Source organism: Anguilla anguilla, chromosome 13 (assembly GCF_013347855.1).
Source record: "Anguilla anguilla isolate fAngAng1 chromosome 13, fAngAng1.pri, whole genome shotgun sequence".
NCBI classification, from domain to species: domain Eukaryota; kingdom Metazoa; phylum Chordata; class Actinopteri; order Anguilliformes; family Anguillidae; genus Anguilla; species Anguilla anguilla.
The window spans coordinates 12,711,424-12,738,907 of NC_049213.1; the positions used below are offsets into that span (position 1 = coordinate 12,711,424).

A 27,484-nucleotide genomic window follows, 5' to 3' on the forward strand; every position below is an offset into this window, starting at 1 on the left:
CTGTGCGTGTCTGTGGCTGAGTGTGATTATTGCCTGTACTCCTGTCCCTGTATGTGCGGGTTTACGTGTGTGTCTGTGCCTGTGTGTCGGTTGCCTGCGTGTCGGTTGTCTGCGTGTCAGGTGATCGTCCACGAAGTGCCTGGGCAAGAACTGGAGGTGGAGGTGTTTGACAAAGATCCCGACCAGGACGACTTCCTGGGGAGGTACCATCTCTGTCTGTGTTTGTCACTGCCTCTCATCATAGCCAATCACCGCACGTCCTTCTCCATGATTTTTAAAGGGGACCATTTAAACTCTGCCTGTTAATGATTAACCCTGTCATCCCCCCCCCAGGGCCAAAATGGATCTTGGCATAGTGAAGAAAGAAATAGTTGTGGATGAGGTGAGTTTGGATTGGCAACATCCTTCTCTGTACCCCAATGGTTGGTTTGATATGTCCTTCTCTGCACCCCAGTGGTTTGTTTGATATGTCCTTCTCTGTTCCCCAGTGGTTTGCTTGATACTGTATGTCCTTCTCTGTATTCCAGTGGTTTGTTTGATTTGTTCTTCTCTGTTCCCCAGTGGTTTGCTTGATACTGTATGTCCTTCTCTGTATTCCAGTGGTTTGTTTGATTTGTCCTTCTCTGTTCCCCAGTGGTTCACTCTGAAGGACGTGCGATCCGGCCGCGTCCATCTGCGTCTCGAGTGGCTTACCCTCCTGCCCACCACTGACCAGCTGGACCAGGTCAGCCTCCACCGATCAATACCGCCGTTGTACGATCGCATGACATCTTCTTACATTGCGCTACTTCTCCGTGGAGCTGAGGTTCCTGAGGTTCCTTCAGAATGTCCCACTTCTGTTTCTCTCAGGTTCTCGAAAGAAATAAAAGCATCAACTTCCCCAGCAAGACCGCAGACCCTCCCTCCTCAGCCATCCTGGCTGTGTATTTGGACCGGGCTGAAGAACTTCCTGTGAGTCATGTTAGCTTCCTGTGTGCCCACACCTGGCTGCTTCCTTTCTGTGCCGAGCTAGAGCAGCTCTGAACTCAAAGCTGTACTTACTCACAAACCGCAGCCTGGTAGCGTGCCCTCATCTCTGCTATCGTGACGGGTTTTGCCGTCATTGCTGTAGTTATCTGGGTGTTGTTAGGTGGCTATGGCTTGTGTGTCGTGTTAGTGCTGTTGCGTGTAACTGTACTGCGTTCCTATTTTGGGTTTTGTTTGTTGGAATGCAGTATTACATTCTGCATGTGGTATTGGGGTGCACTGTATCCAGTACACTCAAACTGCTGTTGCAGCTTTACAATGTTGCAGTTGGGTTATGTAAGTGAATAAAAACATGGCACCAACATTAATACAATGTTTTCTTTTTTATCACACCCAAACCACAACTTTGAGTTTACCACACTTGCTTTTCCCAGCAGAAAAACATTTTAAGGACTTCTTTGCAGTCTCTCAAGGACACTTTCACTACTAAAAGAGTTTTAAAAGCATTATTTGGCTATCTCGGCACTAACAGTCAGTTTTATAATTGAGTGTTGGCACTGTTCTTCTTTGTAAATCACTCTGGATAATCGCCTCAGCTAAATGAATATAATAGCATGAATGTTATATGAGTTGTGGTACTGGGGATGCACTGCAGTGATTGGCAGTTGTAAAGTTGTCTTATCAGCTGTGTCATGGGTATATACTTAAACAGATGTGTAACAGGTGTGTTATTGCAGATGAAGAAGGGGAATAAAGACCCCAGTCCTGTGGTGCAGCTGTCTGTGGAGGACATCACTCGAGAGAGCAGGGTAAGACTGCTACATTAATTTAGTACATTACCCATAAACCACCTTGGCTAGCCAAGAGGAATATTCTCAGCTGAACATGCAGTGGTAATCTCAATGCATTTGCTTCTCCTTCCTGCTCTTATTCTAAGGGTGACGTGTCAATATACCATATGAAACATCAATTTAGGATTGCTACTTTAAGTCACCAAAGAATGAGTCACATGGTGCTGCTGGGTGGCTCATTCTGTTAAGACACTGTTCTAGTGCATGGAAGGGCATGTTGTATAAGTTGTTCCAATAAATTCTGAAGAGATTCATCTGCTAGTTATTCAACCAATCCTGTCTATGACACTGTGGCTACTTTTTTAGTCATTATTATTCCCACAGCATTATCTGTGGACACTAGTTGAAATTAAGCACTAGTAAAATAACAGGCAAATTTCCACTTAGTGTTATTAGGTCAGCACTTGCTCAACTTCAAAAACAGCTGTGAGCAGAACCAGCCTTTAATTTATTTGTGTGTTCAGAGCGTGCTTAGACTACTGAGAAGAGGCACAGCCTCAAGATGAAACTTGGCTTGACCCGTACTCCAATAATATCAGATGAAGGCTGATCTGACGGCTGAACATCATGACATAACTTGTGAATTTCACTTGTTAACTATTTATGCACAGTTATTTCATTTTTACTTCTATGAATCAGTCATTAGTGCTTGCAGTTGTTGCACAGTAAGGACCACCAACTGTGCTCACTGTTTTCTATTAGTGGACCCCCCTACTTTCTGTTCCCTTACACGGTGATATATTAAAAAAAACATAATCTATGGTTATATTGTGGTTACTTCCTCTCTACTTCCTGTTCTCTTCCACAGTGTCACATAACTACACACTCTAATTCCTCTTCCATTGCACTGCAATATACTGTACCTACATAACATCCTGCGTTCTTCCATTATGTCCACACAGTTCTGTGATAGTGTCGCATATCTAGAACTCTACTTCCTGTTCCTTGATACAGTATCATATGAGCTGCACACTGCACACTTAGTTTCCTTCCACAATCCCATTGTCCTATCCTTCCTGTTTCCTTTTTCAGACATGCTATGGGACCAATAACCCAGTGTTTGAGGATGCCTTCACCTTCTTCATCCAAAACCCTCACAATCAGGAGATCGACATCCAGGTAACAGTCACACCTGCTGGCTGCAGGCCACTGGCTCCATCTGCTGTCCCTTAGTCTGCTGTGAACTACACTTCTTTTTTCCGGTAGTTGAGACTGTCACATTCCTGTTGTTTCTGTTGATAATCGTGTTATAGCAACACTAGAGCCGATGGTGTAACACGATTGACCTCGCTCTCTCCTCTTTTTCATCACTTTCTTTTTCCCCTTCTCTTTCCCCTTCCCTCACCCCTGCGCCCACTGCGTCGTCCTCCCGTCACTCTGTCTCCTCTGTTTCTCCCCCTTTCTCTCCGTCTCTCAGGTGAAAGACACGGACCGGATCCTGTCGCTGGGCAGTCTGACCATCCCCCTGTCCCGCCTGCTCTCCTGCCCCCGTCTCTCCATGGACCAGTGGTTCCAGCTGGACAACGCCGGGCCCGCCAGCCGCATCTACATCAACGCGGTCCTGCGGGTGAGGCGCGCGCTCGCGCACGTGTGCGTGCACGTGCACGTCCAGCGCTCCCGGTCACGCGGGTGCACGTAGAGCGCTCACCCTCGAGCCCTTATAGCACTCGCACGTGCGCACAGTGCACGTGCACAGACGCGTTCCTGAATGCTGAGCACTGTTCGCTGGCCCTGTGCTCAACGACGTGCATCAGTGTCTGTTCCTGTTCCGTTAGCTTGACGTTCGGTTTCCACTTCCAGCAATGCCTGAGGTGCATGGTGCGTTTTATATTATGGCTGGATTTTATGATACCTATTTCCGATTCCTCAATTAACTAAATAGCGGACTGTTTGAAATGAATACTGATAAAACCTCGAACACTGCCGTGCCGACAACTTTAGATGCCATTTTAGTTCATGGCAGTAAACAAATGACATAAAGGTGCTTTACTGGCGTAGGGCTGGCTCCTGCATTTGTGTAATACGATTTGTTCTGTCTCTCAGGTGCTGTGGATGGATGAGGCTCTCTCTGCTGAGCTTGCCCACGGGGTGCACAGCCGCCCCGACAGCCAGCCTGAGCAGACCTCCCCTGACTCCAGCTTTGCCACTGAGGCGAGTCACTATCTGTACATGTTTGTCACTCACTTTTACATCAGTGTGATTAAAATACAAATACTACATTAATCCATGAATCTCCTGAGTACATATCTTTCCCTCACTTTAAAATTAGTGTGATTCAAATACACGTAATACATTACCCTTAAATCGCCTGAATACATATCTGTCCCTTACTTTTAAATCAGTGTGATTTAAATACAGACTACATTACCATAAATCTCCTGAGTAAATATTTGCCCTTGACTTTTACATCAGTTTGACTCACACGCATGCACACTATGCACATCGAGATGTAGCGTTTCCAAAAGGCCTTTGTGCTTAAAACAGTATACTGTACATTCGTCATTGAGACTGCAACAGCAATGTGTGTCCTACAGGGGGTGCTGCGTATTCACCTGGTGGAGGCGCAGAATCTGATCGCCAAGGACAAGTTCTTGGGGAAGGGGAAGAGCGACCCGTACGTGAACATACGGGTCGGAGGCGTGGCCTTCCGCAGTCACGCTATCCAGAAGAGCCTGAACCCCACCTGGAACGAGCTGTATGAGGTACAGCGCAACACCACAGGATTTCTGTGCTTATAACCAGGGCAGAAATACGAGCTGTGCTGGAGTACTGTTTTTTTGAACAGCGGCAGGGTAGCTCATATGTAGCGTTGTAGTCCTCGTGAGGATGTTGGTAGTGATGTCCTGCTGATTTTCCAGGTGGTTCTGACCGAAGTGCCGGGTCAGGAGGTGGAGGTTGACGTGTTTGATGAGGACGTGGATCAGGATGACTTTATGGGGAGGTGAGCGTACGGTAGCGTGGGTGTGTATAGGCTGGTTTTGTGCAGGAGTGAATAGTGCGTACAGTTAATGATGTTCATTTTACTGCTGAGGTACTCATATTTGCTTGGGACTTGCAGGTTTAAGATCAGTCTGAAGGACATCATCACCTCCCAGTACACTGATGAGGTGAGACCTGTCTGTCTGTCTGTCTGCCTTCAGTGAATACATGTTGTGTGTATGTGTGTGATAGCATTAGACAGTGTGTATGGATAACATGTTATATCCTGTCTTTTATAATTGCTATATATTTTGTTATTTTTATATTATATGCCTTTTTATAATCACTCTCAGGTAGTGTTTGTGGTTGTGTCTTATTTAGCTAATTTTCTGTGTGTGTATTTATCATGTTTCCTGTGTGTGTGTGTGTGTTTGTGTGTGTGTGTGTATTTGCCCTGTTTCCTGTGTGTGTGTGTGTGTGTGTGTATTTACCCTGTTTCCTGTGTGTGTGTGTGTTGCAGTGGTTCACTCTGAATGATGTGAAGTCGGGACGTGTTCACCTGGTTCTGGAGTGGCTGCCCAAAGTATCAGACCCTGACCGACTGGAACCGGTGAGTCCAGTCTTCACTCCGCTCACTTACTGAGTCCATCTTTCTGTTCCAGTGTTAGCAGCAGTCATTTCAGCTGCAGTATACAGGTTTGGATTGACAAGACCCTGTCTTGTGTGAATGAGGCTAATCCCAACCATCATGTTGTCTGTATGACTGGGACTAATCCCAATCCCCATGCTGTTTTTATGAATGTGACTAATCCCAGTCCCCATGCTGTCTTTATGAATGTGATTATAATCTCAATCATCAGGTCCTGCAGTTCCAGTCCCAGCAGTCCTATCTGAACAAGGCTGTACCCTCTGCTGCTGTGCTGTTTGTGTACATGGACCGTGCCCACGGCCTGCCTGTGAGACCACCTTCCCACAATTCCTTTCTCTTATAATAACTGTGCACTGATGTGTAGCTATATGCTGACTGAGATTTTGTGTTCAAGAACATTATTTTGCATGAAGTTACGTCCTAAAGAAGAAATGCTGAGCTTTCAGATAAGTTATATTGGTGTGGACTCATCTTGTGGTGCCATTGTCATGTGTACTCAGCTGAAGAAAAGCGGGAAGGAGCCAAAAGTGGGGGCGGAGGTTATACTCAGGGGAACCTCCCACAAGACCAAGGTAAGATTATCTGAAAACCTTTTTTTACAGTTTAGTTTATTTGCACACAGTAAAAGAAAAAAAATAAAAGAAAAAATACAACAAATAAAAGTAGTACATGTGCAGGTGAGATAAGTAGCTCAAAGAGCTTATATCGAAACCTCACCGGTTATAAGGTTACGTTTACAGGTATTGTATATTTATGTTAAGCTGATACAAATGGATACAGCTGGATGCATAATGCCACTGATTCAAAGATTTATGCAGCTGTTTTGTGCATTAAATGCTCCTCTGCTATCAGTTAGTTAGCTAATGCTGTGAAGAAACAGTTTACAGTGTGCCCAGTTCAGACTTCTCTGATCAGTAAGTCAGAATTCATTAACACAAAATGAAAAGTCAGGTTGAATAGAATGAATCTGATTTCTCACACAGCTGTGCAAAACGAGCTAGCATCCATGCAGCGGGATGGCTGGTTAAAGTGCCTCCCCTCATCTCCTCTCGCTCCTCTCTCTCTTGCTAGGTGTGTGATCGTTCCACTTCTCCTCAGTGGGATGAGGCGTTCTACTTCCTGGTTCGCGACCCTGAACAGGACATGCTCATAGTGAAGGTGAGACAGCATTCAGATAATATTTTTCCCTGTATCATTTTGACAAAATGTTGTGAGACTCCATAAAACATGCAGCAGCTTCTTTGAAACCTGGATACTTTGGCAAAGCATGATATAACTGGGGGGACTGGTGTTCACTTCTTTCAGGATGACTTTTAATATACATGGTTTTTAGACCTTCACACTGTTTTCAGGTGCCTTGCTCATATGTAAGATTTACAGTGTGATTTGAGGTGGAATGGAAACATACTGTACAGTTGTCAATTAACCTCTGCCAAAGGGTAAATGGGTTCATGAGCTCTCTCTCTCTCTTTGTCTCTGTCTCTTTTTTTTCTCTCTCTCTCTCTCTCTCCAGCTCACTCACACTGGGGACCAGCCCACAGGCTCTCGGGTTCTGCCCGTCAGAGAGCTGCTGTCAGAGCCGGGCCTGGTTCTGGACCGCTGGCTGAGGCTGGATGGGGCACTCTTTGAGAGTCAGATTCTGCTGAGAGCTGAACTCAAGGTAAGCACTGCCCTCAGCCCAGCCCCTTCTTCTCACCATGGTCAAGCTGACAGCCCTTTCTGTTATTAATGTCAAGGTTAGTTTTGCGTGCAGGGTTTCAGAAATCAACACGGTACTTGCAGATGTTTTGTGGAGGATCAGCACTCCACACAGAGCATATGTGCTGCAGTTTAATGGTTTCTGCATAGTGTGCCTAAAAGTAAAATGTAATCTTATGGTGCCATCTTATTTTATTGGTTATAATGATTGACCAGTTGTTCCATTTGAACTAATATTTTTCTGATTGGTGTTGTCATGTGTCTATGGCAACTAGGCCAGTCACAATAATTGTGAAATTTGGGTTTTCGAGTAATCGTAATACCAATCACTGCGGGGAATGGTATTATTTGGGGGGGGGGGGGGGGGGGGTGTGTGGTAAGCTGCTGCCCTCTTTGTCTTCTTGTCAACTAACTGTAAGGCATTTAACATTTTCATTACACTCATTACATTACACTCTCAATAATCTCAGTTACGCCACTGGTTAAGCATACTGTACACTTCCACTGCCTCTTAAAGAAACAGCCTTTTATTGAATTTAAAAAAAACTGAAAGCAACAGAAAGCACAGCGTTACAATACTCTAACTTGCCCACACACTTTAGAGAGCCCTTTACTGTAAAGGATGAAAAGAGTGGATGAGTGGAGCAACGGTCATTTGTATCATGTGCTCCAGCTGCCACTGAGGAAGATGTTTGAAGTGTTTCCAAGAGTAAATTTTAAAAGGGCAGTCAGGCTTTGAGCTAATCCTCATTGAGTGTAATTTTAATTCTCGCTGTTATTACCATGACAGCTTCTACTTTTACACTGTGATTTCAGACTGTACATCTCTTTTTGTGTAAAGTGTCAGTAGTGCTGTGATATGTGCAGCTTTAGCTGTGTGAGAATGTTGCTGAATGCATGCTGTGTATCAGAACTGTGGGAGAGTGAGCTACAGCACCTTTACTGCCATTACTGTGTGTAAATTGCCATTTTGACATCATTATTTGTCCCCACAGTCTGCCTCTCTGTGTAGCTTGTGATAGTAAGGATATGTGCTGTTTTACTGGTGTGAGAATGTATATCTGAGTTTGTTGCCATGCGACAGATTCTGGACGCAAAGTTGGCGGAGCGCGGTGTGGTTCGGGAGGGGCTGGTGGGAGCTGCTGACAGCACCACCTCTGCTGAGGGGGAAGAGGAGGACGACCACACCCTCCTAATGAAAGAAGAGTCCTCATTGTCCCGTCAGAAGGTCGCCCCCAGGGGGGTCAGTGAGGTCCTCAGCCCCCCCAAAACACAGCCCCAACAGACCACTCCTGACCCCAGCTTTGCAAAAGAGGTGAGACGCAGAGAGTGTGCGCGTGCGGTCCAGTATTAGAGTAGCTGTACTTAACCAACGGAGCAGGGCCGGTACAGGCCACTAAATGAACGGTATAAAATATCTCATTATGCCTTAAATGTTGGTGCTTTAAATGTATATCGTGTGGATGTATGTTCAGACTGCAGTAACAATGTCTGTCCTGCAGGGGCTGCTGCGGATTCTCCTGGTGGAGGCCTGGGATCTGATCGCCAAGGACAAGTTCCTGGGGAAGGGGAAGAGCGACCCGTACGCAAACATACGCGTCGGGGGCGTGGCCTTCCGTAGTCACGTGATCGAGAAGAACCTGAACCCCACCTGGAACGAGCTGTATGAGGTACAGCGTAATATGATTTCTGCAGCTATAAAGGGAAATAATATAATCTGTGCTGGTGTAGGATCATTTGAATTGCTGATATAATTCAGGTTCGGTGTAATGTTGTGCCAGTGTTTTTTGGCATGTAGGCTAATATTAGCGCAATACTGATGTTCCGGTGTTTCTCCAGGTGGTTCTGACTCCACAGCCAGGACAGGACGTCCAGGTTGAGCTGTTTGATAAAGACATGGATAAGGATGACTTCCTGGGGAGGTGAGTGCATAGTGTCCAGTGAAGATGTCTGAATTACCTTTTCACTTTTATGTGCAGGTTTGAGCCTGTTTTCTGTCCGTATTTACACTCAGCATGCCCCTTCACTAGAGATGATCATTCTGTCCATTCATCAAAGATGATATTAAAGAGAGAGTTCATGTTTTGGGGTTTCTTGATATTATTGCAGTTTTCAAGCATTGTACAAGCTACTTTGGCGTTTACTGTTGGTGTTTTTTTTTTTTTTTTTACCATAGACCACAAACATCCTAATGGTTGTCCAAGGTTTCTCTAAACGATTAAAGTATCCATTATTGCACACAAATTGTGAGCCAGTTGATAGATGCGCTAAAACTGAAATAATATCAAAAACCCACAGAAAGTGCTTTAAGGTCTCTTTAAAGACTTTGTGCATATTGTGACCGAGTTACGCGCATTTAACCGATCTGCAGACTGTCCTTTTAAAAACTAATCATTATTATAAGGTTTGACATCTGAATCACCTCAATTACTATAATGACATTTAAACACACTTATATATGCAGAAATAATGCCCACCATGAATTGTCTTCACTGTCACAAAAACTGCTCATTTAGGCTCATTTAGGATTTTAATGAACAATTTTTGCCCTTTTCTACATAGAGTCAGTCAGAAAATGTGTTTGTTTCGATGCCATTGCTGTTTTTGATTTCGCATTTTAGACCTTCCCTCTTTTGTTCTGTTCCCATAATCCTCTGTTCCACCAATGCTGATTCCAAAAGTGGTGTCATTGTCCTGAGGGTCACATTGTTTAAAACTCAAAGCCTAATGAAACAGAAGGGAATGTGTAGGACTGCTTTGTACAAATTATTACAATTTTAAGATAACATGACTGGTTACAAGAAAAGATCTGATTAGTGTCAGTTGATATCTGAAATGATTTGATACATACATTCAGTGGCGTAGGTTTCGTTTGAACATTGGGGGGGGGGGCGTCAAACACTTCATTTCCTGCATTCTGGTGAATTTTTATGCACCAATTTGTGCCTTTTCTGCAGCAATTTATGGTGGAAATGTAAAGGAAAACACAAAATTCAGGGGGACAAATGCGCGTTCTAAATATTGAGGGGGAGCTAACGTTAAAAAGAGATATCGATAGCTAAAACAAACTTGTAATTTTAAAAGACGTGTCCATAACGTTACACAAAACATTAAAAATGCTAAAATGCTAACACTGCAACATGGGGACTCACGTTAATTCCCTGCTTAGCAACCGAGTGCAGCTATCGCCAGGTAGTTTTCTAAGTTCTGTGAACATTACATTCAGACAGTGTACCGACAGCTATTAACTAGCTAGCTACGAATCATACTATCAGATATCATAGTTCATTCATTGACAACTAGCTAGCCAACATTGACGTTAGCTGGCATATTGATAGGTAACGTTACAAATATAAGATTACCGTTACCTTTCTTTCCAACCGCTGTGAGTAACTGACTTTAGCTGCCGTTGTCATAAAAGTTTTCCCGACCGTGAAAACCATATACATGTATATATGTCTATGGTGAAAACTGCCTGGCTTGTTTACATTTTGGACAGATGCTAGTGGGTAAATCTATCGCAGTTTCTGTCGCAGAACTGTGGACACAAGCAAAATCGGAAGCGCTATCCTAAAATTTCTTCTTACCATTTTTATTTCTATAAGGGTTATGGGAAGTGAAGTCCATAGTATGATCGGCGTGAACAATCACGTCTAACTGTTGACTACATATCCCATTTGTGCTTTCGTAAGCTCAAACGTTTCGTGGCCATGGAGGTGAACCATTGCTACTGTGTGAAGAGGGGAGTCAATAATTCACATTATGTTTACAGGCGTTACAGACCTTTCCGCATAATTTTGAAGTCATATTTTATTGCTGTTGAAGCCTTTATTGTATGAAAGCTTTACATGGGAGAGGGATCAGTTATGGTTGGGGGGGACAATTCGATTCTTTACAAACATTGAGGGGGACACGTCCCACCCGGTTCCTACGCCAATGCATACATTTGATTAGTAGAAAAAATTCTGTTTAAAAAGTTCCATAAAATGTCAGCCAAAACATTGTAAATATTACCATTTTTTTGCTGTTGGGCAGTTTTGTTTCAGCGAAATGTAGCGTCCCCTTGTATCATTGTGTTTGTTATGCTGAGTCTGTCAGAATTTATATAATTCACAGTGTTTCATCCTTTTAATGTCAGATTGTATATAGTCTTGTATCACTGTGTATCACACATAGCATCTTTTCCATCTTATATCATTGTGTTTTCAGATTTAATGTCAGTCTGAATGACATCATCACTTCCCAGTATACTGATCAGGTGAGGCATGTCTGTCTGTCAGTCTGTCTGTCTATCTGTCTGCTTGTCTATCTCTCTGCAGTTTAAATATATTTTCAGAAAATTGTATCCAAATAGGATTGTAGAGTGTATTTGCTTTGAATTGTTGAACACCATTACAGTGGACTGAAAAAAACCGAGCACATTGGGAAAGTCTGAAAGGTGTTGCAGTGTATGTATTTACCCTGTTTCCTCTGTGTGTGGGTGTGTGTGTGTGTTTCCCATTTTCCTGTGTGCATGTATGTATTTCCCCTTTTTCCCCTGTGCATGTGTGTGTGTGTGTGTGTGTATTTCCCATTTTTCCTGTGTGCATGTGTGTGTATTTCCCCTTTGTCCTCTGTGCGTGTGTGTGTGTGTATTTCCCCTTTTTCCTCTGTGCGTGTGTGTGTGTGTGTGTGTGTGTGTTTACCCTGTTTCCTGTGTGTGTGTGTGTGTTGCAGTGGTTCACTCTGAATGATGTGAAGTCGGGACGTGTTCACCTGGTTCTGGAGTGGCTGCCCAAAGTATCAGACCCTGACCGACTGGAACAGGTGAGTCCAGTCCTCACTCTGCTCACTTACTGAGTCCATCTTTCTGTTACAGTGTTAGCAGCAGTCATTTCAGTTGCAGTATACAGGTTTGGATTGACAAGACCCTGTCTGTGTGAATGAGGCTAATCCCAACCATCATGTTGTCTGTATGACTGGGACTAATCCCAGTGCTCTCTGTCTAACTGTGATTAATCCCGGTCCTCATGTTGTCTGTGTGAATGTGACTAATCCCAATCCTCATTCTGTCTTTATGAAGGTGACTAATCCCAGTCCTCATGCTGTCTTTATGAATGCGATTATAATCTCAATCATCAGGTCCTGCAGTTCCAGTCCCAGCAGTCCTATCTGAACAAGGCTGTACCCTCTGCTGCTGTGCTGTTTGTGTACATGGACCGCGCCCACGGCCTGCCTGTGAGACCACCTTCCCACAATTCCTTCCTCTTAGCATAAATGTGCACTGATTTGTGTAGGAATTAGAGATATGCCAAGTGCTTTACAAAAGGAGTATTCAATTCTGTTATGCCTGTTGATATGGCACCTGGTAGTTTGGCTTAACGTGCATAATCACATATGGGTGCATCTGTCTGTGTTAAAAACTGAATCAGCATCACGGACCCTCTTTGGTGAAATAAGTTGTCAATCAAACAGGAAGGTGGAGGGTCTGCTGGGTGGCTTATTCGGTAAAGGCTCCATTCTTGTTCTAGTGCGTGGGTGTGCCCACACACGCAGAAAATAACCAGAGCTTATTGGCTTCTGTTGTGCCATTGACTTGAAGTCATGTTAGTTGTACGAAGGCCGTCAGTAAACTGAAAGAACATCTCTGACTCCTTTGCTAGAAGTGTTAAATACAGCACTATTGATGGAAGATTGTAGTCAAAATATTTCCAGAAGTTTAATGTTGGGTTGTTCATTGGTGGTTATTAAAGGAAATTAATTTTGTCATGTATGTGTACTAAGATGAAGAAAAGCGGGAAGGAGCCAAAAGTGGGGGCGGAGCTTGTGCTTGGCGGAACCTCCCACAAGACCAAGGTAAGACTCGCCTCCATACATTCTGCAGAATGAGTCCTAACCAACCAAGGTAGAGAAGATATTGTTATGTATATGAGTAAATTAATTCAGCGAATACTGAAAGGGATGATCTCCACAGTTCTTTATTGTGAATGGCATGTTTGTGATGGAGGGTGGTATTGATCCTGTTTGAAGTGGCTGGTTAATGTTCCTCTGCTCTTTTCACGTCTCTCCCTTTCAAGGTGTGTGATCGTTCCACTTCTCCTCAGTGGGATGAGGCATTCCACTTCCTGCTTCATGACCCCAAACATGATGAACTGATTGTGAAGGTGAGAGAAGGACAAAAGTGTGTGTATATGCAAACACGTATGAGAGGGAGAGAGTCCTTTCCGCAGTGCATTTGTTAAAAACTCAGCTCACTATTTAAAACAAATTTCAGAATAACTTATTCTTAAATTGTTTCTGCCCATTTCACTGTGTCTTATCCAATGATCTCTCTCTCTCTTCAGCTCACTCACACTGGGGACCAGCCCACAGGCTCTCTGGTTCTGCCCGTCAAAGAGCTTCTGTCAGAGCCAGGCCTGGTTCTGGACCGCTGGCTGAGCCTGGATGGAGTCCCACCTGAGAGTCAGATTCTGCTGAGAGCTGAACTCAAGGTGTGTGACACACACACACACACACACACAAGCTGGGTATTCACACACATACAGACAAACCCTGCATGCATACACATTTTCTTAATGCCTCAGTATGAATGTTGAGGTTTTCTCAAAGTTGTGCTGAAAAGCTGCAAGACGGCACATTTTCTGCTGCTGAAACAAGCTGTTTTAGCAGTTTTAAAACGTGTGTGACTGTCTTTCTGTGCACCAGATCCTGGATACAAAGATGGCGGAGCGCGGTGTGGTTCGGGAGGAGCTGGTTGGAGTCGCTGACAGCACCACCTCTGCTGAGGGGGAAGAGGAGGCCGACCACACCCTCCTAATGAAAGAGGCGGCCTCATCAGCCTATAGAGAGCAGGTCTCTGTCCCTGAGAAGGACAAGGAGGCAACAGCTGCTGAGGTCCCCAGCCCCCCCAAAACACGACCCCAACAGACCACTCCAGACCCCAGCTTTGCAACTGAGGTGAGACGCAGAGAGTGTGCACATCCTGTCCAGTATGAAAGTAGCTGTACTTAACCAATGGAGCAGGACAGGTACAAGTCGCTAAATGAATGGTATAGAATATCTCATTATTCCACAAACCTTTGTGCTTTAAATATGTGGATGTATGTTCAAACTGCAGTAACAGTGTCCGTCCTCCAGGGGCTGCTGCGGATTCTCCTGGTGGAGGCCCGGGATCTGATCGCCAAGGACAAGTTCCTGGGGAAGGGGAAGAGCGACCCCTACGCAAACATACGCGTCGGGGACGTGGCCTTCCGCAGTCACGTCATCGAGAAGAACCTGAACCCCACCTGGAACGAGCTGTATGAGGTACAGCATAGTATGATTTCTACAGCACTAACCTAGGCACTAATGTGAGCTGTGCTAGTGTAGGTTCATTTGAATTGCTGACATAATTCAGGTTTGGTGTAATGCTGGTGAAGATGTTGGCAATGCTTGTCCCAGTGTTTTTTGGCGTGTAGGCTAATTTTAGCACATTACTGAGATCCTGGTGTTTCTCCAGGTGGTTCTGACTCCACAGCCAGGACAGGACGTCCAGGTTGAGCTGCTTGATAAAGACATGGATAAGGATGACTTCCTGGGGAAGTGAGTGCATAGTGAAGTTGTGTGAATTACTGTTTCTAATTGTGTGATGGTGTGGGCCTGTTTTCTAAATGCATTTTCACTTAAAATGTCCGTTCTTGCACATGCTGGTGTGAAGAAATGCACAGTATAAACTGTTCCTTTAAAAGCCGGTTTATTATGCAGTTTGACTTCTGAATTACCCGCAATTCTTATTACGACATGAAAACAATTTAGCATGAGCAAAAGTACTGCCCATCACTAATGGTCTTCACCATCACTGAAACTGGCCTCTCGGAACTGTTCTTGTAGAGCTAATTTAGGTTTTTAGGAATTTAACTATCGGGATGATTTTTGCTTTTTTCCACACAGTCAGTGTCATTAGTGTCAGTGAATAATCTGAAATTATTGAACAAATACATTTGATCACTACAAAAGATTCATTTTAAAAAGTGGCATAAAATACCCAACATATAGTAAATATGTAAAAAAAAATAAAAATAATTTTTTACTGCTGTTGGGCAGTTTTGTTGTAGTGAAATGCAGCGTCATCTTTTATCATTGTGTTGGTTTCCTTGAATCTGTCAGGCTTGATTTGATTTTGTGTGGTTGTGTTTCATACATGTACTGTCAGATATGATACAATTTTGGATAACTGTACCATCCAGCTGTTCCGTAGTATTTTCGGGACTAGAGGCGAGGGCTGCACTGCACGAAATGTATGGCGCCCCTGGAAATAGGGTTGGGTTGTACTGAATATAGTATCGGAGGGTGTGGTGCACTTGCATTTATTAATAGGCAATCAAACGACCTCTTTTCATTCCCTTTAAGAGTCCTGCACATTGCGCAGGGCGTGGTGCCGATTTCTGTAGCCTACCGCTGCAATGGACGATGAGGATAACGATATACTACTCCGATGTTGCTCTCTAGGCGTTCTTTCACAGGTGGTGTGCAATGCATTATGAGAACAGCCGTAAACAATTAAAAATAGAAATAAATACAGGAATTACATTTATCAAAAAAGAAAAAAGACAACAATAAATGCATTTTCCTACTTCTGGGATTTATATCGGATTCAAATTGGACAACATATAATCCGCTAAAACTGTTGACTGCCTTTTGAATAGACCGTGAAACGTGGGCGCATTGCATGGCGAAGCCCTGAAATGGCCAGTCCACCGGTTGATGGCCTGCGCCATATGCCATAGACGTGGTCTGGGCAGGCGGGTGGCGAATGGCGCAAATGACAAAAGAGTGGTCTGACCTGAAAATTCCAAAGAGAATGTGCGGTCTTGTCCGACACACCCCCAGCGGTGGCTCCCCTCCCACTACGGTGCACGGCGAGTCACCGAGATTACCAAACCGCTCAGGCGCGTCAAAATATCTGGCAAAAATACCATTTCATCAGCGCGACGGCTCGCAACATGCCACGTGCCGGGACAGAGCCCAGGCTGTTTTAGCAGAGACGGGTCAGGTGCTAGCATTAGCCATAATGCTTGTACAAATTAATGGTAGCAGCAGTTAGCAAATATTCCATTTGTTGTGAATGGCCGCGCTATAGATTGTGAGCAATTTCGCTACAAAGCAGTACTCAGCTTGTTCCCAGGCAAAAAAATGAATGAAAGCCAATTTGGAACTTCATTAAGGTCGCTATTTGAACTCTGTTAACAATGATTAGAAATCTTTTATTCCAATTTTTCTTCTTTATGCATGAAAAATACTTGTCTGGCTCAATGTATGGTGAATGATTAGGTGTGACAACTGTCCAGCTAAAAAGGCAGTTTTGACATGATGCATTTGACACTGCTTTTAGCGCTGAAACATATTTACAACAGAAGACCACTAAATACGGTGTCTCATTTCATCAAGTTAGGGCCTGAGCCGCGAAGTGCAACCGTCGTAAAATGCTAAGCTAGCGCTACTGAATGGCATTATGCCGTTAGCCATTGTATCTGCTCCTGTTGACGTATCTCCTCACTAAGTATCTCTGGTTTCATACATGGAATCTTTTATAAGTGACTTGAACTTGATATCATTGTGTTTTCAGATTTAATGTCAGTCTGAATGACATCATCACTTCCCAGTATACTGATCAGGTGAGGCATGTCTGTCTGTCAGTATGTCTTCCTGTCTGCTGTTTAAATATATTATTCAGAAAACTGCATCCATACAGGATTGTACTGTGTATTTGCCTTTGAATTTGGTGGACCCCATTACAATGCACTGTGAAAATCTGAGAGATTTGGGCAATATGACAAGTACCATTTTTGTCTTGTGTTGCAGTGTATCTATGTATCATGTTTTCTGTGTGTGTGTGTGTGTGTGTGTGTGTGTGTGTGTATTTACTCTGTTTCCTGTGTGTGTGTGTGGGCATGTATTACCATCATTGTGAGAACCAAATGTCCCCACAAGGATAGAAAGATGAGGAAAATTACGCAAGGTGGGGACCTTTTGCTGGTCCCCACAAGTTCAAGAGGCTGTTTTAGGGTTAGGATTTAGGGTTAGGGTTACAATTAGGTTAAGGTTAGGGTTAAGGTTGGGCATGTAGTGGTTGGGGTTAGGGTTAGGGGTTACGGAATGAATGTAAGTCAATGGGATGTCCTGACAAGTATAGCAATACAAACATGTGTGTTTGTGTGTGTTTACCCTGTTTCCTGTGTGTGTGTGTGTTGCAGTGGTTCACTCTGAATGATGTGAAGTCGGGACGTGTTCACCTGGTTCTGGAGTGGCTGCCCAAAGTATCAGACCCTGACCGACTGGAACAGGTGAGTCCAGTCCTCACTCTGCTCACTTACTGAGTCCATCTTTCTGTTACAGTGTTAGTCCTCAATATTAATCCTCCTGTCTGTGTGAATGTGACTAATCCAAATCCTCAAGATGTTTTTATGAATGTGACTAATCCCAGTCCCCATGCTGTCTTTATGAATGTGATTATAATCTCACTCCTCAGGTCCTGCAGTTCCAGTCCCAGCAGTCCTATCTGAACAAGGCTGTACCCTCTGCTGCTGTGCTGTTTGTGTACATGGACCGCGCCCACGGCCTGCCTGTGAGACCACCTTCCCACAATTCCTTTCTCTTATAACTGTGCACTGATGTGTAGCTATATGCTGACTGAGATTTTGTGTTCAAGAACATTATTTGGCATGAAGATGTTTTTGTGTCCTAATGGAGTAACGCTGAGCTTTCAGCTAAGTTTCAATCCTGCGCACTCATTTTGTGGTGCCACTGTCATGTGAAACCACGACCGCCAATAAACTGAAAGAAAATCTCTGGCTCCTTTGCTGAACTCTCGTGTTCAGAATTGTTGACAGAAGATTCAATGCAAAAAGTTTAATTTGTGGTGTTCATTGCTATACATGAGAGGATATTAATTTTGTAATGTATGTGAGTTCAGCTGAAGAAAAGCGGGAAGGAGCCAAAAGTGGAGGCGGAGCTTGTGCTCGGCGGAACCTCCCACAAGACCAAGGTAAGACACGCCCACCTCCGTACTTTTTGCAGAATGAGTCCTAGCCAACCATGGTAAAGAAGCTACTGTTATGAGTAAATTAATTTAGCGAATACTGAAAACGATAATCTCCACAGTTCTTTATTGTGAATGGCATGTTTGTGATGGAGGGTGGTATTGATTCTGTCTGCAGTGGCTGGTTAATATTCCTCTGCTCATTTCACGTCTCTCCCTTTCAAGGTGTGTGATCGTTCCACTTCTCCTCAGTGGGATGAGGCATTCCACTTCCTGGTTCATGACCCCAAACATGACGAACTGATTGTGAAGGTGAGGGAAGGACAAAAGTGTGTGTGTAGGCACACGCATGTGAGAGCATGACAGTTTTGTAGTGCACTTCTTAAAAACTTAACTCACCATTAAAAAACAAATGTCAGAATTATGTATTGTTACTTTGTGTCCATGTATTTCACCCCTCTGGCTTGTCCAGTGATGTTTCTCTCTCTCTGTCTTTCTCCTCTCTCTCTCTCTTTCTCTTTCTCTTTCTCTCTCTCATTCTCTCTCTCTATCTCTCTCGCTCTCTCCAGCTCACTCACACTGAGGACCAGCCCACAGGCTCTCTGGTTCTTCCCGTCAGAGAGCTGCTGTCAGAACCAGGCCTGGTTCTGGACCGCTGGCTGAGGCTGGATGGAGTCCCACCTGAGAGTCAGATTCTGCTGAGAGCTGAACTCAAGGTGTGTGACACACACACACACACACATACATACTCATACACACACATACACACACACACACAGAAGGACATGTACATAACACACATAATTATGCGTAAATGCATACAGCCTCTTAATCTTTTGGTATGAATGTTGAAGCTTTCTCAAAGTTACGGTGAAAGATTGCAAGACTGCTGTTACAAGCTGTTTTAGCCATGCTAGAATGTGTTTGAATGCGTTTCTGTGCACCAGATCCTGGACACAAAGATGCCGGAGCACGGCGTGCTTTGTGAGGAGCTGGTGGGAGCCGCTGAGGAGGAAGACGAGGCCCAGCAGACCCTCCCAAGCAAAAAGGAGGCCTCACCCTCCAATCAGGAGCAGGAATGGCTGAGGGCGGGGCCAACCCAGCGGTGAGTCACAAAGCCATGCTTGGATTTGCGGTGTTCTTCAATAATTTGAATCATAATCACAGATTGGATTGTTGGTGGTTCACATGATCTCTATGAGAGGAACAAGATTCCAACATAACATCTTGCCCAGAATTAGCTTATTTCTCATCTTAATTATTGTGAAAGTCTCTTTGCCGACATGCATTCTTCTATGTGCTCTTCAGTGGTAACAGTTCTGCTGCTGGGTTGACTTCTCTTTTACCTCATGCCCCCCAGTTTCACCATTTCCTGTTACATGGACTTTATTCAGCATTGTGTACACTAAGTTTTGACTTTTTTTAAAATCTCCTCTAGTTAAGTTGCCATATTTAAAAAACATCTGGTAACTGTAAAGAAAATAAGTGTGTACTGTGTGACACTGACACACTCAGTGATGTTGCTTTTTATGTGTTCCTTCTCGTTCCCAGGGCCAATGAACAGGGCCCTCCCAGTGCCGCGGCCGCTCCCCACCCCCCTGCCTCTGTCCTTGAGAAGGGCAAGGTGGGAACAACTGCTGAGGTCCCCAGCCCCCCCAAAGCACGACCCCAACAGACCACTCCTGACCCCAGCTTTGCAACCGAGGTGAGACGCAGTGTGTGGTTGGTATGATCTCGCTCTATAGCAGCTGTATTTAGTCAGTACAATGTCCCAGGATGCTTGTAAAGTGGGGCGGCTCTCTTTCCAGTCTGTAGTAACAGTGTCTGTCCTGCAGGGCGTGCTGCGGATTCTCCTGGTGGAGGCCCGGGATCTGATCGCCAAGGACAAGTTCCTGGGGAAGGGGAAGAGCGACCCCTACGCAAACATACACGTCGGGGGCGTGGCCTTCCGCAGTCACGTGATCGAGAAGAACCTCAACCCCACCTGGAACGAGCTGTATGAGGTACAGCGCAATATGCTAGGATTTCTACAGCTATTACTGTAGTTATAACCAGGTCATAAAAAGCTATACTCATGCACTATTGTTAGAAATGTAGAAATAATTCTGGTCTGTTGTGGTAATTATTTTGATGATGTTGGTACTGATGTTCCGCCATTGTCCCAGGTGGTTCTGACTCCACAGCCAGGACAGGATGTCCAGGTTGAGCTGTTTGATAAAGACGTGGATAAGGATGACTTCCTGGGAAAGTGAGTGCTTAAGTACTGATATTGTGTGAGCAGTCTTCGTGTACTGCATAGTATAGATTCATGTAGGGATGTACCATTAGCTGTTCATATTCCAGACTTAATCAGCTCCAATCATCTCTCAGGTACAGTAACTAATGCTTTCATTTTCTCCAGTGTGTTCTCTGGCAAAATGCTTCCTTTAGAAAGAGGCTACTTTTTGAAAGGCAAAAAAGTCATTACAGGCATTTACAGACAAAAAATGTCATGAATAATTTTGTAGGAAATCGCTCTTGGCATTTTATGTTGACCTGAAGTACTAGCTGCAAGTTCTGTACCTCAAGGTTGTGTGGAAGTTTTGTGATCGTTCTGACATTATAAGGTTCTGAAGTATAAAGTGACAGTTGGTCATAGGTTACCTGGTTGTGTTTAATCCGTTAAGTTTATCTATCACTGCCAGATAAAAACTCATTAGCTCTTTCATGTTCCTGGTCTGGAGCTGCTAATGACCACCATATTAAAATGGCACACAGCCACATAGATACAGAGATAGATATGTGAGCTTTTATAATTGTATTTGGGTGCAATGGTCTATACCTAATTGTATTTAATATAGTGTTAAGTACATTGAAAATGATCTAAGATTGCAAGAAATGTAGTCCTTGCGTTTGTTACATTGTGCCTTTCAGGGTTGATTCAATCACAAATCATCTTGCCAGTCGCATTGTATCCACCAGGTTTTAATTAATCTGATGTGATTGTGTTTGCAGGTTTAAGGTCAGTCTGAAGGACATCATCACCTCCCAGTACGTTGATCAGGTGAGTCTGTCCGTCTGTCTGTCTGTCTGCCTGCCTGCCTTCAGTGAATACATGTTGTGTGTATGTGTGTGATAGCATTAGGCAGGACAGTGTGTATGGATAACATGAATTATGTGATTTCAGTGTATTTGCATGCTATATCCTGTCCTTTATAATTGCTATATATTTTGTTCTTTTTTTATTTTTATATTATATGCCTTTTTATAATCACTCTCAGGTAGTGTTTGTGGTTGTGTCTTATTTAGCTTATTTTCTGTGTGTGGGTGTGTGTATTTATCATGTTTCCTGTGTGTGTGTGTGTGTGTGTGTGTGTGTATTTACCCTGTTTCCTGTGTGTGTTGCAGTGGTTCACTCTGAATGATGTGAAGTCAGGACGTGTTCACCTGGTTCTGGAGTGGCTGCCCAAAGTATCAGACCCTGACCGACTGGAACAGGTGAGTCCAGTCCTCACTCTGCTCACTTACTGAGTCCATCTTTCTGTTACAGTGTTAGTCCTCAGTATTAATCCTCCTGTCTGTGTGAATGTGACTAATCCCAATCCTCAAGATGTTTTTATGAATGTGACTAATCCCAGTCCCCATGCTGTCTTTATGAATGTGATTATAATCTCACTCCTCAGGTCCTGCAGTTCCAGTCCCAGCAGTCCTATCTGAACAAGGCTGTACCCTCTGCTGCTGTGCTGTTTGTGTACATGGACCGCGCCCACGGCCTGCCTGTGAGACCACCTTCCCACAATTCCTTTCTCTTATAACTGTGCACTGATGTGTAGCTATATGCTGACTGAGATTTTGTGTTCAAGAATATTATTTGGCATGAAGATGTTTTTGTGTCCTAATGGAGTAACGCTGAGCTTTCAGCTAAGTTTCAATCCTGCGCACTCATTTTGTGGTGCCATTGTCATGTGAAACCACGACCGCCAATAAACTGAAAGAAAATCTCTGGCTCCTTTGCTGAACTCTCATGTTCAGAATTGTTGACAGAAGATTCAATGCAAAAAGTTTAATTTGTGGTGTTCATTGCTTTACATGAGAGGATATTAATTTTGTCATGTATGTGAGTTCAGCTGAAGAAAAGCGGGAAGGAGCCAAAAGTGGAGGCGGAGCTTGTGCTCGACGGAACCTCCCACAAGACCAAGGTAAGACACGCCCACCTCCGTACTTTTTGCAGAATGAGTCCTAGCCAACCATGGTAAAGAAGCTACTGTTATGAGTAAATGAATTCAGTGAATACTGAAAACGATAATCTCCACAGTTCTTTATTGTGAATGGCATGTTTGTGATGGAGGGTGGTATTGATTCTGTCTGCAGTGGCTGGTTAATATTCCTCTGCTCATTTCACGTCTCTCCCTTTCAAGGTGTGTGATCGTTCCACTTCTCCTCAGTGGGATGAGGCATTCCACTTCCTGGTTCATGACCCCAAACATGACGAACTGATTGTGAAGGTGAGGGAAGGACAAAAGTGTGTGTGTAGGCACACGCATGTGAGAGCATGACAGTTTTGTAGTGCACTTCTTAAAAACTTAACTCACCATTAAAAAACAAATGTCAGAATTATGTATTGTTACTTTGTGTCCATGTATTTCACCCCTCTGGCTTGTCCAATGATGTTTCTCTCTCTCTCTTTTTCTCCTCTCTCTGTCTCTCTCTCTCTTTCTCTTGCTCTCTCCAGCTCACTCACACTGAGGACCAGCCCACAGGCTCTCTGGTTCTTCCCGTCAGAGAGCTGCTGTCAGAGCCAGGCCTGGTTCTGGACCGCTGGCTGAGCCTGGATGGAGTCCCACCTGAGAGTCAGATTCTGCTGAGAGCTGAACTCAAGGTGTGTGACACACACACACACACACGCACATACATACTCATACACACACATACACACACACAGAAGGACATGTACATAACACACATAATTATGCGTAAATGCATACAGCCTCTTAAGCTTTTGGTATGAATGTTGAAGCTTTCTCAAAGTTATGGTGAAAGGTTGCAAGACTGCTGTTACAAGCTGTTTTAGCCATGCTAGAATGTGTTTGAATGCGTTTCTGTGCACTAGATCCTGGACACAAAGATGCCGGAGCGCGGCGTGCTTCATGAGGAGCTGGTGGGAGCCGCTGAGGAGGAAGACGAGGCCCAGCAGACCCTCCCAAGCAAAAAGGAGGCCTCACCCTCCAATCAGGAGCAGGAATGGCTGAAGGCGGGGCCAACCCAGCGGTGAGTCACAAAGCCATGCTTGGATTTGCGGTGTTCTTCAGTAATTTGAATCATAATCACAGATTGGATTGTTGGTGGTTCACATGATCTCTATGAGAGGAACAAGATTCCAACATAACATCTTGCCCAGAATTAGCTTATTTCTCATCTTAATTATTACATGGACTTTATTCAGCATTGTGTACACTAAGTTTTGACTGTTTTTTTGATCTCCTCTAGTTAAGTTGCCATATTTAAAAAACATCTGGTAACTGTAAAGAATATAAGTGTGTACTGTGTGACACTGACACACTCAGTGATGTTGCTTTTTATGTGTTCCTTCTCATTCCCAGGGCCAATGAACAGGGCCCTCCCAGTGCCCCGGCCGCTCCCCACCCCCCTGCCTCTGTCCTTGAGAAGGGCAAGGTGGGAACAGCTGCTGAGGTCCCCAGCCCCCCCAAAACACGACCCCAGCAGACCACTCCGGACCCCAGCTTTGCAACCGAGGTGAGACGCAATGTGTGGTTGGTATGATCTCGCTCTATAGCAGCTGTATTTAATCAGTACAATGTCCCAGGATGCTTGTAAAGTGGGGCGGCTCTCTTTCCAGTCTGTAGTAACAGTGTCTGTCCTGCAGGGCGTGCTGCGGATTCTCCTGGTGGAGGCCCGGGATCTGATCGCCAAGGACAAGTTCCTGGGGAAGGGGAAGAGCGACCCCTACGCAAACATACGCGTCGGGGGCGTGGCCTTCCGCAGTCACGTGATCGAGAAGAACCTCAACCCCACCTGGAACGAGCTGTATGAGGTACAGCGTAATATGATTTCTGCAGCTATTACTGTAGTTATAACTAGGTCATAAAAAGCTATACTCATGCACTATTGTTAGAAATGTAGAAATAATTCTGGTCTGTTGTGGTAATTATTATGATGATGTTGGTACTGATGTTCCGCCATTGTCCCAGGTGGTTCTGACTCCACAGCCAGGACAGGACGTCCAGGTTGAGCTGTTTGATAAAGACATGGATAAGGATGACTTCCTGGGAAAGTGAGTGCTTAAGTACTGACATTGTGTGAGCAGTTTTTGTGTACTGCATAGTATAGATTCATGTAGGGATGTACCATTAGCTGTTCATATTCCAGCCTTAATCAGCTACTATCATCTCTCAGGTACAGTAACTAATGCTTTCATTTTCTCCAATGTGTTCTCTGGCAAAAGAGGCTACTTTTTGTAAGGCAAAAAAAGTCATTACATTACAGGCATTTACAGGCAAAAAATGTCATGAATAATTTTGTAGGAAATCGCTCTTGGCATTTTATGTTGACCTGAAGTACTAGCTGCAAGTTCTGTACCTCAAGGTTGTGTGGAAGTTTTGTGATCGTTCTGACATTATAAGGTTCTGAAGTATAAAGTGACAGTTGGTCATAGGTTACCTGGTTGTGTTTAATCTGTTAAGTTTATCTATCACTGACAGATAAAAACTCATTAGCTCTTTCATGTTCCTGGTCTGGAGCTGCTAATGACCACCGTATTAAAATGGCACTCAGCCACATAGATACAGAGATAGATATGGGAGCTTTTATAATTGTATTTGGGTGCAATGGTCTACCTAATTGTTATTTAATATAGTGTTAAGTACATTGAAAATGATCTAAGATTGCAAGAAATGTAGTCCTTGCGTTTGTTGCATTGTGTCTTTCAGGTTTGATTCAATCACAGATCATCTTGCCAGTCGCATTGTATCCACCAGGTTTGAATTAATCTGATGTGATTATGTTTGCAGGTTTAAGGTCAGTCTGAAGGACATCATCACCTCCCAGTACGTTGATCAGGTGAGTCTGTCCGTCTGTCTGTCTGTCTGCCTGCCTGCCTTCAGTGAATACATGTTGTGTGTATGTGTGTGATAGCATTAGGCAGGACAGTGTGTATGGATAACATGAATTATGTGATTTCAGTGTATTTGCATGTTATATCCTGTCCTTTATAATTGCTATATATTTAGTTATTTTTTTATTTTTATATTATATGCCTTTTTATAATCACTTTCAGGTAGTGTTTGTGGTTGTGTCTTATTTAGCTAATTTTCTGTGTGTGGGTGTGTGTATTTATCATGTTTCCTGTGTGTGTGTGTGTGTTTACTTACCCTGTTTCCTGTGTGTGTGTGTGTGTGTGTGTGTGTGTGTGTGTATTTACCCTGTTTCCTGTGTGTGTTGCAGTGGTTCACTCTGAATGATGTGAAGTCGGGACGTGTTCACCTGGTTCTGGAGTGGCTGCCTAAAGTATCAAACCCTGACCAACTGGAACAGGTGAGTCCAGTCCTCACTCTGCTCACTTACTGAGTCCATCTTTCTGTTACAGTGTTAGCAGCAGTCATTTCAGCTGCAGTATACAGGTTTGGATTGACAAGACCCTGTCTGTGTGAATGAGGCTAATCCTAATCCTCATTCTGTCTATATGAATAGGTCTAATCCACATCCTCATGCTGTTTTTATGAATGTGACTAATCCCAGTCCTCATGCTGTCTTTATGAATGTGATTATAATCCCAACCCTCAGATCCTGCAGTTCCAATCCCAGCAGTCCTATCTGAACAAGGCTGTACCCTCTGCTGCTGTGCTGTTTGTGTACATGGACCGCGCCCACGGCCTGCCTGTGAGACCACCTTCCCACAATTCCTTTCTCTTATTATAACTGTGCACTGATGTATGCAGTGGTATTAGTAAGTAGGTATATGACATTGTTGTGCTCATATATTGATGTTATTATTTGGCACAAAGATGTCTATCTGTTTTGTGTGTCCCTGAAGGAATATGAAAAGTTTAATTACTGTATAATACACTTTGTGTTTAGTTGAAGATGAGTGGGAAGGAACCAAAGGTGGAGGCGGAGCTTGTGGTTGGGAAAACGTCCCACAAGACCAAGGTAAGACACGCCCCCTTCCACATGCTCTGCAGAGCAAGTCCTGACCAACTGTGGCAATTTGTGAGCTTGACATAGACAAGTAATTGAATGATTGCTCTCTGTGTGTTTTCATTTGTTCTGTGAAAAGCAGGTTGTTTTTCATTTGCTGTGTGATGTGAAAGTATGCCAGCTACCTTAATGGATAATGAAGATGGCTGTGCATTGTAAGTGTTCAAGAGTGGTTATGATCCAGTCTCTGAAATGGCTGGCTAATGTGCCTCCTCTCCTGTCATCTTTATCTTTTAAGGTGTGTGATCGTTCCACTTCTCCTCAGTGGGATGAGGCCTTCTACTTCCTGGTTCATGACCCCAAAAAGGACGTGCTTCTAGTCAGGGTGAGTGTGTGTGTGTGCATGTGTGTGCCTTGTGATTATGATTTAAACGTTTTACTAGTTACATGTAGTTATAAAAGCTCTCTCTCTCTCTCTCTCGCTCTCTCCAGCTCACTCACACTGAGGACCAGCCCACAGGCTCTCTGGTTCTGCCCGTCAGAGAGCTGCTGTCAGAGCCAGGCCTGGTTCTGGACCGCTGGCTGAGCCTGGATGGAGTCCCACCTGAGAGTCAGATTCTACTGAGAGCTGAACTCAAGGTGTGTGACACACACACACACACACACACATACATACTCATACACACACATACATATACACACACACACAGGATTATTCCCCACACCATTACTTTTCCTGTAACATGAACAGTAATTGATAATGTGGATACTTGCTGTTTTATCAGTGTAAGAATGTACGTCTGAGTGTGTTGCCGTGTAACAGATCCTGGACACAAAGATGCCGGAGCGTGGCGTGCTTCATGAGGAGCTGGTGGGAGCCGCTGAGGAGGAAGACGAGGCCCAGCACACCCTCCCAAGCAAAAAGGAGGCCTCACCCTCCAATCAGGAGCAGGAATGGCTGAGGGCGGGGCCGACCAAGCGGTGAGTCACAGACCCATGCTAAATCATAATTTCAGACTGGAATGTTGGTAGTTCATATTGTCTCGGTGAGGAACGAGGTCCTGATGTAACTCTGATGTAATGCCCACAATTTGATTATTTCTCATCTTAATTATTGTCTGTTTGCCAACATGCATTCTTCTGTGTGCTCTTCAGTGGTACACTGTTGTAAGTCGCTCTGGATAAGAGCGTCAGCTAAATGCCTATAATGTAATGTATAATGTAACATAGTTCTGGGCTTGGCTTCTCTTTCACCTCATGGCAGTTTCACCA

General features: G+C 44.2%; 1 protein-coding gene across 11 annotated transcripts in view; it reads left to right on the forward strand.

Moving 5' to 3' along the window:
- The window catches only part of LOC118210888, a 51,344-nt gene that overhangs the window by 13,933 nt on the left and 9,927 nt on the right, over positions 1-27,484 (forward strand). Inside the window, exons 10-64 of one of the 11 annotated variants that reach the window (XM_035387377.1) lie at positions 121-203; positions 334-382; positions 635-724; positions 850-951; positions 1,704-1,775; positions 2,850-2,936; positions 3,235-3,384; positions 3,861-3,968; positions 4,352-4,519; positions 4,676-4,758; positions 4,876-4,924; positions 5,257-5,346; positions 5,597-5,692; positions 5,886-5,957; positions 6,457-6,543; positions 6,899-7,045; positions 8,168-8,398; positions 8,586-8,753; positions 8,923-9,005; positions 11,293-11,341; positions 11,800-11,889; positions 12,205-12,300; positions 12,847-12,918; positions 13,140-13,226; positions 13,407-13,553; positions 13,768-14,019; positions 14,200-14,367; positions 14,561-14,643; positions 16,667-16,715; positions 17,295-17,384; positions 17,570-17,665; positions 18,014-18,085; positions 18,305-18,391; positions 18,649-18,795; positions 19,027-19,184; positions 19,631-19,784; positions 19,915-20,082; positions 20,245-20,327; positions 21,074-21,122; positions 21,467-21,556; positions 21,742-21,837; positions 22,186-22,257; positions 22,477-22,563; positions 22,791-22,937; positions 23,169-23,326; positions 23,659-23,812; positions 23,943-24,110; positions 24,268-24,350; positions 25,087-25,135; positions 25,520-25,609; positions 25,859-25,954; positions 26,153-26,224; positions 26,511-26,597; positions 26,705-26,851; positions 27,036-27,193. In XM_035387377.1, coding sequence (XP_035243268.1) covers positions 121-203; positions 334-382; positions 635-724; positions 850-951; positions 1,704-1,775; positions 2,850-2,936; positions 3,235-3,384; positions 3,861-3,968; positions 4,352-4,519; positions 4,676-4,758; positions 4,876-4,924; positions 5,257-5,346; positions 5,597-5,692; positions 5,886-5,957; positions 6,457-6,543; positions 6,899-7,045; positions 8,168-8,398; positions 8,586-8,753; positions 8,923-9,005; positions 11,293-11,341; positions 11,800-11,889; positions 12,205-12,300; positions 12,847-12,918; positions 13,140-13,226; positions 13,407-13,553; positions 13,768-14,019; positions 14,200-14,367; positions 14,561-14,643; positions 16,667-16,715; positions 17,295-17,384; positions 17,570-17,665; positions 18,014-18,085; positions 18,305-18,391; positions 18,649-18,795; positions 19,027-19,184; positions 19,631-19,784; positions 19,915-20,082; positions 20,245-20,327; positions 21,074-21,122; positions 21,467-21,556; positions 21,742-21,837; positions 22,186-22,257; positions 22,477-22,563; positions 22,791-22,937; positions 23,169-23,326; positions 23,659-23,812; positions 23,943-24,110; positions 24,268-24,350; positions 25,087-25,135; positions 25,520-25,609; positions 25,859-25,954; positions 26,153-26,224; positions 26,511-26,597; positions 26,705-26,851; positions 27,036-27,193 — 5,966 coding nt within the window. The remainder of the gene's footprint in view (positions 1-120; positions 204-333; positions 383-634; positions 725-849; positions 952-1,703; positions 1,776-2,849; positions 2,937-3,234; positions 3,385-3,860; positions 3,969-4,351; positions 4,520-4,675; positions 4,759-4,875; positions 4,925-5,256; positions 5,347-5,596; positions 5,693-5,885; positions 5,958-6,456; positions 6,544-6,898; positions 7,046-8,167; positions 8,399-8,585; positions 8,754-8,922; positions 9,006-11,292; positions 11,342-11,799; positions 11,890-12,204; positions 12,301-12,846; positions 12,919-13,139; positions 13,227-13,406; positions 13,554-13,767; positions 14,020-14,199; positions 14,368-14,560; positions 14,644-16,666; positions 16,716-17,294; positions 17,385-17,569; positions 17,666-18,013; positions 18,086-18,304; positions 18,392-18,648; positions 18,796-19,026; positions 19,185-19,630; positions 19,785-19,914; positions 20,083-20,244; positions 20,328-21,073; positions 21,123-21,466; positions 21,557-21,741; positions 21,838-22,185; positions 22,258-22,476; positions 22,564-22,790; positions 22,938-23,168; positions 23,327-23,658; positions 23,813-23,942; positions 24,111-24,267; positions 24,351-25,086; positions 25,136-25,519; positions 25,610-25,858; positions 25,955-26,152; positions 26,225-26,510; positions 26,598-26,704; positions 26,852-27,035; positions 27,194-27,484) is intronic. The other 10 variants (XM_035387382.1, XM_035387380.1, XM_035387378.1 and 7 more) reach the window with 10 other exon arrangements.